The 14,593-nt window shown below is 33.3% G+C and overlaps 1 protein-coding gene across 1 annotated transcript; it reads right to left on the bottom strand.

Annotated features, from left to right (window-relative positions):
* Positions 1-6,658: 6,658 nt before the first annotated feature.
* On the bottom strand, positions 6,659-14,226 carry HELRODRAFT_168778 (hypothetical protein; the record flags this gene model as incomplete). The annotated part of the gene is made up of 14 exons (XM_009014636.1): positions 6,659-7,617; positions 7,718-8,222; positions 8,367-8,591; positions 8,699-9,060; positions 9,354-9,531; positions 9,892-9,999; positions 11,399-11,625; positions 11,956-12,188; positions 12,385-12,563; positions 12,663-12,800; positions 12,935-13,114; positions 13,221-13,387; positions 13,692-13,847; positions 14,142-14,226. The coding sequence occupies 14 exons, from the start codon at positions 14,224-14,226 to the stop codon at positions 6,659-6,661; spliced, it is 3,702 nt and encodes a 1,233-aa protein (XP_009012884.1).
* Positions 14,227-14,593: the final 367 nt, after the last annotated feature.

Genomic DNA, 14,593 nt, shown 5'->3' with positions numbered 1-14,593 from the left:
GATTCCAAGCCGAGCCAAGCCAAGCTGAGCCAATATGCATAGATTTATAAGTGCTTTTATGTTAATATTTTGCTCGCTATATTTATATATTTTATAAATTCATTATAAAAACAACAGTAGCCATTACTATATATATATACGCACGCAGTTCAAATTTTTCGGGGAGAACTCAAAATAGTTTTTAGTTTATAACAATGTATAGTTAACAATGTTAATGAAAATATATTATAAAAATGTTTTTATATAAAAATATACATTATTCAGTCAATTTAATAATATATATATATAAATATATATATATATATATGTATATATATATATATATATACGTATATATATATATATAAGTTTATATATATATACATATACATATGTATATATATATATATACATAACATAGCAAAGTTAAATGAGATATGAACTAGAAAATAACGTAGTTAAATAATAATCCTATAAACTGATTAATAATTTCTACTAGAGTGGATTAATGTAATTATTAAAAATGAAACAATTGATTGAAACATGAAAAAGAATTAATAAATGCCAAATATATCATTACTCTGGTTAGACAATTAATTCATTAAGTCTACTCATGAACATAAAGATTATAAACACATTAAAATATATATATACACACACATACGCACACACATTTAGGTGTGTGTGTGTGTGTGTGTGTGTGTGTGTGTGTGTGTGTGTGTGTGTGTGTGTGTGTGTGTGTGTGTGTGTGTGTGTGTGTGTACAATATATAAGTATACTTGTTTAAGATCTTTGAGAATACGTTTAATGAGAAAATGTTTGTAAAAATACTGCTGCAGAATATGAAACTAGATTAAATAAGAATGTATATAAAGAGAAAATTAAATAAAAATAAATAAATAAATAAATCAGTTATTAAAACCACCTAAAAAGTACAAAATGCATTACGATAATTGTTTAAAAAAACATAGCCTACGTGTTAATGACAGAGTTCTGGAATGATAAACGAACGAAATGTTAACAAATTAAATGAAATAAGATGGATATCAGAGTAATATGAAACATGAACTAGAGTTATTAAAAACAATTATATATATATACACACACGGAAACAAACTCACACACACACACACACACGCACGCACGCAAAAGCACACTCATCGTGAAAACATAAAAACATCTTTATAAATTCACAAAAGCACATATTCACACACATTGCATTAAATATGACATCACCCCAAATCTCAAAAATGAAAAAAATAATTTCCTAGTATAACAGCAGATATCAATCAAACTGGTCCGAAATATAAATTCTTCATTGAAACAGACTCTCGCGATAGTTCGGTGTAAACTTTTCTCGAAGTTTTGCAAGCCAACCGGCATAGATCCATAGAGCTAGGCTCGGATGATTTGAAGACATTTCTAAAATCAGTTGATTTTGATTTTAAACAACTTCTTGGAACCAAAATCTCTTTGAAAGATCTTAAAATCGGTCTTGTCTTTCGGAATCGAAAGATTTGACTTAGGTAACATCTGAGTTTCTGTTGAGAGTTACAACATTATAACAAATTTATTACAAAGACTCATTTATTACTATGCCAATTACTATAATACATTATAATTACTATAATTATATAATATATTATAATTAATGAAAATTTAAACCGTTATGCGTGGGTGTTTGTGTGTATAATACAAAGCCCTCATTACTGCACGTGCATACACGCATGGTGAAAGCGTTTGTTATCTAACCTCTAAACCGTATTCCGGGTTATATCTGAGATCCGTCAGCAGTGTGTGAAGCTGTCCTTTACGCATGCCCTCGTTCAGTTTGGTCACTATTGAGGTCAGGAGGCAAAGGTCAGACGACAGCCTGTCCATGTTGACGAGGGTGGCGGCCAGCAGTTGTAAGTTCTGGGTCAATTTTAGTTTTTAATAATTAAAAATACTACTATTATAATAATAATTATAATTATCATCAACATTATTATTAACATTATTATTATTAGTAATAGTAGTTGTTGTTGTAGTAGTAGTTGTTGTTGTAGTAGTAGCATTAGTAGTAGTAGTAGTAGTAGTAGTAGTAGACAAAGTAGAAGTAGACAAAGTAGCAGCAGCATCGGTAGTAGCAGTGGCGATAGTAGTAGTATTAATAAAATTACTAAGAATCATTAGCAATAAGTAAGTTTATCGAACAATGTTAATTTGCACAGCATACGACTATGTGTGTGTAACTTGTATAAAATGATATTATATATCTACATTATGCATTACGTGTGTGTCTGTGTGTAACTGTACGTGTGTATAGATGTGTGTGTGTGTGTGCGTGTTGTGTGTGTGTGCACATATATGATGTAAGTTGAAAAAATTAATGATGAATGACACAAAGGCCATCAAACATACTATAGAAAGTGTGTGTGTGCGTGTGCGTGCGTGCGCGTGTGTGTGTGTGGGTGAGCGTAGGTGTGTACCGTTATGGGGTTTTCGCTTAGTTTTCTTTCATGGTGATGACGAATAATAGTCTGATCGCGACTTTTACGATCCCAACAGTAACATCTTCGTTTCTTTTTTCAACAAATTATTAAAAAATTATTTCAATAATATTAATTTATATTATTATTATATTTATATTATTAAATTTTTATATTATATTAAATTAATTCTAATAATATTATTTAATAATAATAATAATTTTATTATTATTGTTATAATTATTAGAATTATTATAAATAATAATTATAGTATTTATAATAACAAGAAGAATAGAAGAAAAACTAACCAGTTTATTTCTTAAATCAATACTTTTCCGCGCCAAAATTTTCAATTCATTTTTAAATTCCAGCATGAGCTCGGGCTTAACGCTAAATGATTTATTCTGAAAATAATCTCTAAACCTCTTCAACCGAAAACTTTTCGCGCCAGTGGTGGCCGTCGCCTCTGTTGTCGTTGCGTAGCGACTTCCTAGGCTGCAGGCTTCCTTACGACAGCTAAACTTGTTGTTGTTGTTGTTGTGGTGGTGGTGGTTATTGTTGCTTTTGTTGTTGTTGATGACGTTTTCAATTGTTTTACTGGACTCGTCAATACTATCCCAACTTGACGACGATGATGATGGCGTCGATGTTTTTATTGGCAATGATGACGATTGGGATGATGATGGTGCTGGTGGTAGTGGTGGTAAGGATCTCTTCCTGAGTCTGATATCTTTGAATGACGTCATCATTCTTCTTTTGTTTTTATTGGTCCAATTTTGTTTCTTTCTTCGCTGGGTCCGGAGACTTTTTTTTAAATGGTTTTCGCTATTTCGCTTCCAAACTTTTCTGACGTCTTCCTTTCCGTTTGAGATGGAATTGAAGATCGGTGGCGGTGACGTCATTATGAAGGGTGATGATAATGATGTTGTTACCGATGATGATGATGATGATGAAGATGATGTTAATATCGAGAATGATGATGATGATGATGACAATAGAGCCAATGAAGACGACGATGATGATGGCGCTATTGTCGTGACTTTAGAACTCGTCGGTGTTAGTGATGAATTTGATGAGATCGTTTCAATTGGATGCCCTGTTATTGTTATTTTAATTATTATTATTATTATTATTATTATTATTGGTAGTAGTAGTAGTAGTAGTAGTAGTAGTGTTGGTGGTGGTGGTGGTAGTCGTAGTAGTAGGTAGCAGTAGTAGTAGTAGTAGTAGTGGTGGTAGTGGTAGTAGTCGTAGTAGTAGTAGTAGTAGTAGTAGTGGTGTTGGTGGTGGTAGTCGTAGTAGTAGTAGTAGTAGTAGTAGTAGTAGTGGTGGTAGTAGTCGTAGTAGTAGTAGTAGTAGCAGGTAGCAGTAATAGTAGTATTAGTAGTGGTAGTCGTAGTAGTGGTGGTAGTTCAAGTAGTAGTAGTCGCAATAGCAGTCGTAGTAGTAGTAGTAGTAGTAGTAGTCGCTTCTGTTGTTTTACAAAATTTTATTTTTTCATATAACAAACCTATCGCTAATGAATTAAGAAGGCAGAAAGACAAAATGATTCTTGTGAAAAAATTCGCCATCATAATATATTTTTTCCAAAATAATATTTAATTTAATAAATATATTTCAAATTATATTAGAAATAATTAAAAACTCTTTTTAAACAATCGATTATTTTTGAAGAATAAAAGGGAATTTTACCTTCCATCTTAGAAATTTTGCCCTCTTATAGGTTTTAAGACCCCGTCATAATCACGATTTCTTGATTTTTTACCAAAATCGTATTTTAACGCGCACACACACACACATATACATACATATACGCACATACATATACGTACATACATATACATACATACATACATGCCTATGTACCATAGTATAAACATATTCCTTTGTTAATTACCAAGCGAAAAACCCGTATCTGATCGGAAAAACCAGACACATATGCACTGAGACATCATGTTTTATCAAATATTCAAATATATATATATAATTATATACACCCGTTAAACCATCACATATTGTTGACTAATCGTCCACTGAAAACCATTGAAAATTAATCTGTGTGTTGTTCAGCCTGCATATGTGTATTACACAAAGTGTTTTTTTCTCTATCTCTTTTACTCTCTCTCTCTCTCTTTCTCTCTCTCTCTCTTTATATATATATATATATATATATATATATATACAATTAATAAATTGCAGTAATTAAAAATTCGATCTTCATCCTTTGACTCTCACATAAATCTCTCTCCTTATTTTTCTATTTGTTACGTCACTAGCCCTTACCAATAACTCCACTATCTCTCTCTCTCTTCTTTCTCTTTTATCTCTTATTGTTCTTTCTTTCTCTGTCACTCTTCTTTTCTCTCTCTTTCTATCTTTTACTTTGTCGTCTCGCTATAAACAAACGAACGAATACAACTAGAAATTAATTTACTTTCAGACGAGCGTTAATAACACGAGTATCCATTAAAAAAATAGCTAGCTTGCGAAAATGAAAATACCGGAATTCCCAGAAATATCAAACAGCTATAGATAGAAGGTTGAATGTGAACAGTAAGTGTTATACATGCGTGTGTATGTACGTATATATATATATATATATATATTTATATATATATATAAGATCATAATTAATATATAATAAATAATAATTAATTAGTATATATATACATATTTGGGTTATATATATATATCTGTATAATATATATCTGTAATTAATATATCACTTCATAGCACGATTATAAAAAATAATGTGACTATCTTCTTAGGTGGTTACCTAAGGATTTCACATATCAGGAACTTGAACTATAGTTTTTAAACTTTGGATGGCCCGGAAGTGATAATTTTTTTATGGAGCTGCTCCGCACAATTGCTATCTATATTGCTAATAATATAATAATAATAATAATAATATTATTATTATTATAGAAATTGTCGTGGTAGTAGTAGTTGTAGTAGTAGCGGTAGCAGCAACAGCAGCAGCAGTTGTAGTAGTAGTTATTATAAACTAAAATGATGATAGTTGCAAGTTATAAGTGATGGTAGTAGTTATGATGATGACGATAACGACAATAATGTTTTGTGTGACATACAATGGTTTCGATAATTTCGTATTTATTTACATGTAAGGAAAAAATCTTATGTTTGCTAGTGAGTGTGTGAGAGTGCGTGTGTATGTTACAATGTAGCTAATTACGTATTGTACATTTCTAGTCGTGTGTGTGCGTGTGTATGTGTGTATGTTTTTTACTCATTTTTTGTCTTTGAATTCGTGCAATGTTCATTTATGACCATAAACTGCATTTGTTGATACTTTGAAATTTTCCATATTTGTCGTTCATACAAAAGAAAATAATTACCTTTTCAATCAAACTTTTCAAAATCAAAACCGACCTAATTGCTTACATGAAGTTCTTTTACATATCTTTAATCGTTATTAACTACATTTTTAGAGCCGCAAAGTCACCTCGACCACACCACACCACACTACACTACGCTACTCCATGCCACACCATACATCGATTCGTACGTTCATTCATTTGAGATCGGACGGTTGTAATTGACATTCTTATAGACTCTACAACTACAATGGTATTTAATTTTGAGATTTTATCGAATTGGCTCTTAATAAATGACTTGTTATTAATAATTATATATATAATTATATTCCACAGATTTCTAAATTCAGTGCAGTCACGGCGTTTGAACCTGGCTTCTGCGAGTTCGATCATCGGTCGAAGTTTTGATTTTCAATCATAGCAATGAAGAAATTTTTCAAAATTTTACTGATCACTCAGAAACAACAAAACACATAACAATAGACTATACCCGCCCATGTTTGCAACATGGCGTTTATTTCTATCTCGAGCGAACGACATCTATGATATAACAAATTGTTATGAATAAGTTGCAGTTGAAAATAGTGGAACATTCATTAAAAAGGTATTATTAATCATGGACGAGTGTTGTTTTTTGTATTATATGTATTTGTGTGTGTGTTTGTTTGTTTGTATGTGTGTGTATGTATGTGTGTGTGTATGTATGTGTGTGTGTGTATGTATGTTTGTGTGTGTGGTGTGTGTGTGTGTACGTTATGTATGTATGCATGTATGTATGTGTGTGTATTGGGTATTCGTACATACCCTTCCGGTATAGAGTTGTAATATAACCAAAAGAAAGAGAACATTTTGAAAAAATAAAATTCTTTGCTAGCTTGAACTCCAGGCAAAGGTTAAAAATGTTGTGTTGCTGCTTGCTGCTGTTCCCGGCGTCGTTGTTATAGACGAGGTGGCTGATAATGTCGACATCATGTATTGCAGTTGTTGTTGTTGTTGCAGTTGTTGTTGCAGTTGTTGTTGCAGTTGTTGTTGCAGTTGTTGTTGTTGTTGCAGTTGTTGCTGCTGCTGCTGTTGTTGATTTTGACCAAAATGTGAGTCATCGACGTTTTGCAGCCGTTTTTGCTCTTTATAATGCTGTTGTGGTTGTTGATGTTTTTGTAGCTGCGGTCGTTTTTGTTGTTGCTGCTGCTGTAGTTGTTGTTGCTGCTGTCGTTGTTGAAGTTGTTGAATAGTCAGTTTTTTGTTGAAATTTGTTTTACCCTTCGCAACGTAAGACCTAGATAAGGCATCAAGCGCGTGAGTCATAACGCTATCTTGTAATACTATTTGCTGCTGTTGTTGCAGCAGCTGTTGTTGTTGCAGCTGCTGTTGTTGCAGCAATGGTTGCTGTTGTTGCAGCAATGGTTGATGTTGTAGCAAAAACTGTTGTGGTTGTAGTTGCTGCTGCTGTTGTGGTTGAAGTAGTAATAGTTGCTGTTGTTGTGTTTGTAGTAGAAGCTGTTGTTGTAGATGTTCCAGCTGCTCTTGTGTGAGGTGGAGTGATGTGATTGGCTGGAGGTTTTGAATAATTTGTGATTGACCAATTGCGTCCTTATTATTACCTACCATATTGTTATTATTATTATCACCATTATTATTATTATTATTATTATTGCTATTAATATTGTTGTTGTTATTAATATTGTCGTTGTCATTGTTACACGATTCCGAAAGACCATTGGCTGATAAAAATATCACATTTCCAGCGCTCAAATCTGATTGGCTGAGATTGAAGTTCAAGGCCTCTGTCGTTTTTGGCACTAAGATTAGAGCGCCATTAGAGAAGGAAGCTGTTGGATTGAGTTAACTAATTATTCAATTAATTAATTAATTAATTAATTAATTAATTAATCAATTAAATCATTCATATCTTTTTAATTGAAAACAAACCTGACGCATCTTCAAGACATATAGTTGGCGTTTCTAAATTGTTAATGTTATGAATTGTCGATGTTGCAGCATAAACTTGTTGCTGTTGTTGTTGTAGTTCAGTTGACGTTCTTGTTGAATCTTGCAGTAATGTTTGTTGAAGTTGTTGGTTGGAAGCCACAAACTGCTGTTGCTGTGCTTGGTGCGACTGTTGTTGATTCGTTTGCTGCTGTTTAGGATGGCGTTTTTGCTGCTGTGGATGTTGCTGGCGTTTATGTTGTAGTAACTTAGATCTGGAAGAGAACTGCCTGTAGCAGATGTCGCACGAAGATGGCTGGACCAGTATCTGGCCGCTTTTGGCTGAAAATGTCGACGAATGACTACTCGTAGCCGCTGTGCTGCCGATGACGTTGCGGCTGCTACTGCTGCTGCTATTTTTGTTGCAGTTGCGAAGTGATGCGGGAAGCTCGCATCCTGGATGGGATTTCAAGATGTGCGTCTTACGTTTTGTACTCGACTTGAAGATCTGCCGGTGATAATGATAACGACAATCAGTCATAATTAATTAATAATAATAATAATATTATTATTATTATTTATTATTGTTATATTATTAATACTTATTGTTATAATTTGTATCAAACCCGCCAACAGATCGAAATGAACGAACCTTGTTGCAGTAGAGGCAGAAGTAATCGTAGCGACTTTTAACAATGGGCTGTGAAAGTTCGGGGAAGTTAGATAGATGTTGAGTGGGGTGCTTTTTTAAGGCATGGTTCACAAGGATGCCCCTGCGTTTGAAGCCGAGTTTGCATTGCTCGCACTTGAATGGGTAGTCGTTGTAGGCTAGTGTCGCCGGTGTCGCTGGTGTCGTTGTCGCTGCTGTGGCGGCGTTCTGAGATGAGAATATTATTATTATTATAAGATTATAATTAATATAAATAATAAAAAGCAATTATTATTATTATTATAATTAATTAAACAAATAATAACCCAGCCAACCGTATTGCCTGCATCATCATCTGTTCCTCTTTCGAGTAACGCCTCAACCTTCCTCCCGAACCTAGACCTCTTAAATCCACTTAGGTCACTTCCTGTCAATCCACTTCCGCTTCCGGGATGCTGCCTCTTCATATGCTCCTTCCACTTATCCTTCCTCTTGAACTGCCCCCCGCAAACCTCGCAGACGAACTCGCGATGGTCGGAATGACGCAGGCTGTGCAGTCGCAACTTGTCGCTGCGAGAGAACTTTCGATCGCAATGGTCGCAGGCGTAAGACTTCGGCCAGTGCTGTAGTCGAATGTGGCGTGCTAGCTGGCGGTAGTGCTGGTAGACACGGTGGCATTGAGGGCAGCTGTACGTTCCTGATGTAAAAGATTTGAGGTGTTGCATGCGTGTGTCTCTCTGTATCTCTTTGTGTGTGTGTGTGTCTGTCTGTGTGTCTTTGCTTGTGTGTGTCTATGTCTCTCTGTGTGTCTGTGTGTATGTCTGTGTAAGTTTGTGCACGTGTGAAGGCGGGTGTATATGTATTACCAACAAGGTTAAAGAGTATTTATGATTTTATTAGTCACATTTATATACTTCATTAAATTACTAAATTACAACAACAACAACTACTACTACTATTACTACTACTACTGCTACTACTATGACTAACCATCAGCTTCAACATCATTATCATGTAAGAGTTCTATTTTTATCGGCGGTGGTTTCCCAAGTTTGGAATTTCCAACAATATCATCATCATCATCATCATCATCATCATTATTATTACTATTATTATTATTATTATTATTACTGATACCTTTGTTATTATTTCTATTACGGATGAATTCCTTTTTGACACAATTGGTCAACGATGAACCATCATCATCATTATCATCATCATCCTTATTATTATTATAATCATCATCATCATCCTTATTATTATTATTACTATTATTATTATTATCATCATCATCATCAGCAGCAGCAGCACCAACATTATTATTATCATCATTATTATTATTATCATTATTATTATTATTATTAACATCATTATCATCGTCATTATCAGTAGCTATACATTTTGCAATGGTCATTAAGCTATCATCGCCACCCTGCTTATAGATTCCATCGTCATCATCATCATCATTATCATCATCGTCTTCGTCCTTATCATTATCATAACCATGGACAACGACTTCGCTACTGACGATGACGTCATCGCAGATGACGAACTGATCATTATTACCGTAATTATCATCATAATTATTATTATTATTATTATTATTGTTATTATTGATATCACCAACTCCGTAATTCTTATCGTAATTATTATCATCATAATTATTATTATCATCATAATTATTATTATCATCATAATTATTATTATCATCATAATTATTATTATTATTATTAACATTATTATCGTTGTTGTTGTTGTTATTATTGATATTACCAGCCCCAACGTAAGTAACAGTTCTAACATCATCATCAACAGTGGTGGCATCATCAACAGTAGTAGTAGTAGCAGCAGCAGCAGTAGTAACCACAGTAGCAGCTGCAACAGCAGCGTTATAATTATTAACACCAAAATCGCCGATGCTACTATAAACAGTATTACCGTAAGTATCATCATTGTCATCATCACCAACACTTTTATTATTATTATTAGTAGTAGTAGTAATATAATTATTATTATTATTATTACTATTATTATTATAATTTGTATTATTATCATCATCACCATCATTATTATTAACAGTATTATGTTCATTATCTGGCACATGATGAGCGTAGCATTTCAATGCTCTCTCCATGTGCTTCTCGACTGCATGCAGCTGGAGTAGCTTGGACTTGGCGAAGGACTCGTCGCACAGCAGACAGGCGTAGTAGCCACGCGCGTCGTGAATTTTGGCGTGCACAGAGAGAGCGCTGGCGTTTATGAAGCGACGACTGCATACCTGGTTGGTTGATTGGTTGGATGATTGGTTGGTTGGTTGATTGATTGATTGGTTGGATGATTGGTTGGTTGATTGATTGATTGGTTGGATGATTGGTTGGTTGATTGATTGGATGATTGATTGATTGGATGATTGATTGATTGATTGATTATTTGATTGATTGGATGATTGATTTGTTAGGTAGTTAGTTGATTGATCAAATGATTATTGATTGATTAGTTGGTTGTTTGGTTGAAAAATTAGGTCAAATAATAATTTTAATAAGGAATAATTCAACAAAAGTAGCATTCATTCAGCTAGTCAACAAAGACAATCAATTAACAAATCAACCAACCAACCAACCAACCAACCAATCAACCAATCAATCAACCAACCAACCAACCAACCAACCAATTAACTAACCAATCAACCAACCAATCAACTAACCAACCAACCAATCAATCAACCAATCAACCAACCAATCAACCAACCAACCGAACATAAATACTGTTTATCCTCATCAGTTCCGTGCACTTTTAAATGGTTAATCAATCGGTCGTGCTGTCTGAACGATTTGAGACAAATCTGTTTTGAGCGTGTTCATGTTTTTTTTTGCTTATGTTTCTTTGTTTATGTTCTTCTATCTTTGCTTGGTGTTTCGTTTACGTTTATATATATATATATATATATATATATATATATATATATATGTGTGTGTGTGTGTGGGTGTGTGTGTGTTTAATTGTGGTGAGAAGCAAATAAATGAGATGAGACAAACCTGGCATTCGAAAGGCTTGAGTAAAACTTTATTTCCATTATTATTAATATTCAGATTATTATTACTATTATTATTATTATTATTAACCAAGGCATGCAATCTGGTATGTGATAGCATATCAGCATGGCTGTCATACTGAACATCACGACATACAGGACATTGTAAACTTAGCGCCTCATCAGTCTTACCTGTAGCTAGAGTGGCTGCGTTTGCCGCGTTTTCTGTCGCTGTTATTGTTGTCGTCGGTAGTGAAGAAGATATAGTGTCATTATTATTATTAGTAGTAATAGTAGTAGTAGTTGTTGATGTTTTAAAAGTATTAGTAGTAGTAGTGGTAAAAGCAGTAGTAGAAGTAGTAACAGCAGCAGCAGTAATAAAAGTAGTAGTTGAAGTAGCGGCAGTAGCAGCAGTTGGAGGAAGATGCTTCAGTGAAAATTTTGTCGTTGGAGATCTTTTGGCAAATGGGCTTTTTAGACTAGGTGATTTTTCGCCGTTATTATTATTATTATTATTATTATTATTATTATTATTACAATCACCATTAAGACCATCATTACCTACCCCATTGCAAACATCATTATCAAAACCGTGGGCGATGATGTGGACATTAAAAATATTCAGGTCATCAAAAACTAGGTCACATTTTTCGCAGGGCAATGTTTTGTTTGACTTGGATTTCATTTTGGAGGAGGATTTTGATTGGTCGATGGAGGTCAACCAATCAGAAGGCGGTCTCTTTCTAGGTCGGCCCCGGCTATTTTTAGATCGCTTCCGCTTTAAGGTTTTTTTGCTGGATGAAAATATTTTTTTAGAAGATAATAAAATCATCATCTGACATTATTATAAGTGTAGTAAGAACCTTACTACATCTACTACTGCTGCTGCTACTGCTGCTACTACAAGTACTACTACTACTGCTACTATTACTACTACTACAAAGTCTACTACTACTGCTGCTGCTACTAATATAAAACAAATATGAATACCTTGCAAGTTTTGCGGTTCTTTTAGACGGAACAAAATCGTCATCATCACCATCACAAGCTTCAGCATCATTACCACCCCCACCATCATCATCATCATTGTTTTTATCGTCGTTATCATCATCGTCATCAGTGACGTCATTAAAGTAACTCCTGCTGCTCTTCTTGCATTTCATCTTCACCTGGAAATATTTGTTGATTATTATGATTAATTCCCATCATCATCGTCATCGCCATCATTTTTGTCATCATCATCGTCGTCGTCGTCGTCATCATCATACCTTCCAGGTCGATTTAACTTTCCTCTTACACTTTTCCAAGGGTAATTTTTCTTTAGCTTTAATTAGGTCACCGCCAACATCATCACTAGTACAGCTTCCGAACTGACCTACTTTTACGTGATTGGTCGAAAACCAAACCTGGAATAATTGGAACTATAATTATCAAAAAATTCCGACTACAACAACGACAAAAATATCCAACTGACTTCAACAGAGATATTTACAATGTTAAAACAATGTTGCAATAAAAAAAATTCACAAAATTCCCTAACTTTAAGTTCATCCCCCAGCTGAATGCATCTAGTAGTGACGTAATATATGTAATCAAAGTGATTCATGGCTATCATGTTTTGGTCGTTCTGATTGGCTGAGGCACGAACTAGCGCCATCCAATTACAGGCGTCCAAATTTGAAAAGTCATTTTGGTATACTTGGCCGTTTGGTTTTTCGATCTTTGGTAAGAAAGCAACGAAGGATAATTAAATGATTAAATTATGAAAATGTTTGTCACTTTTAAAATAAATTAAACTTTAAAAAATTTAAATAAAAGTTGCTTACAGTAAAAGAAACATTATCTCTTCTCCCCATCATCATATCACTGCCTAATTTATTCACCCCTTTCCCAAATTTGCATAATTCCCCTAATTTGCATAAATTATATTCGCATATGAGAGGTCCAAACTTTGTGTGTTTTTCAATGGTTGTCTTAGCTAGAACTCCATAAACTGTTGATTTAAATTTAAAATTTATTAAAATAAATAAATAATACTTACAATAATTACTAACTATATCAATTCAAATACCATTAAAATTCTAAGCAGTAAGTAATAACATTAGCTTAAGTAGGTGGGGTAACTCTACTATAAACAGAAAGTTAACAATATTTATTTTACTACTACTACTAATGCAGCATCAATTGCTGCTACTGCTACTACCATTACTACTGCTACTGCCGCTACTTCAAGTGCTGCTACTACTAATACTACCTCTCCTGATCATTTTCGTGATATAACTACATAAATAAAGAACCTTTTTCATTTTCTGAACTGGCCTCAACCTCGACAATTTCCAGCACAGAAGGCAAGGATGCGAATGATTTCGAGAGGACTGGCGTATCTTCGACGTGTTGAAACGTGTGCTTTGTACAGGTTGATGTGCCATAGAATTCCTCACAGATGACACACCCTTCGTAGTTTATTGATATGATTACTTTTAATAATAATTTATAAATAATTTTTCTTCGGTTCAACACCATTCATGAATATTATTATAAAATTCTATAAATTAATAAAATATAAGAAAAATAGTTTTATGTGATAAATTACTAGATAAAATATTGTTTATAATTAGTTTATTCAAAGTATCAATAACATATACTCACACACAAACACACACACACACACATACAAATAGATTCTCACACACACAGGCATACATACATACATACCAACACATTATGATTTTTTAGTTTCAACAAACATTTTTCAGAAGCATTTGTATTTCCACAGGCATTGGAAGGTTCCTTATCAATGTTAATAGTGACATTATCATTATTTTTCACCATGGTTTTTGTCTGCCTCTTACACTGACTGGCCTATGACCTTTTCTTACTAAGAATTAAAATTGAAATATTTTACAAATAAAATAAATTAAAATATTAATATATTTATAATAATAATATGATCATATGATGATGTTGGTTATGTTACTGATTGTGAAAATGATGAATATGACGGGAATAAATAAACAATGAACCGATCAAACATTTGATTGAAGAACTAACTAAATACTAAAGCTAAACTAACCTCTTTTAATTTAAATTTTAAATATATAAATAAATTAAATTTAATAATTAATTAAATAACTCCGGATTTAGTAAAACTACAAGATAAAAAAAATATTTAAAGATGAGTAGATTCTTCATTGAACAA

The sequence above is a fragment of the Helobdella robusta genome (assembly GCF_000326865.2).
Source record: "Helobdella robusta unplaced genomic scaffold HELROscaffold_14, whole genome shotgun sequence".
Classification (NCBI taxonomy): domain Eukaryota; kingdom Metazoa; phylum Annelida; class Clitellata; order Rhynchobdellida; family Glossiphoniidae; genus Helobdella; species Helobdella robusta.
The sequence above is the reverse complement of the archived record's forward strand: the minus strand, read 5'-3'. Positions and strand labels throughout refer to the sequence as shown.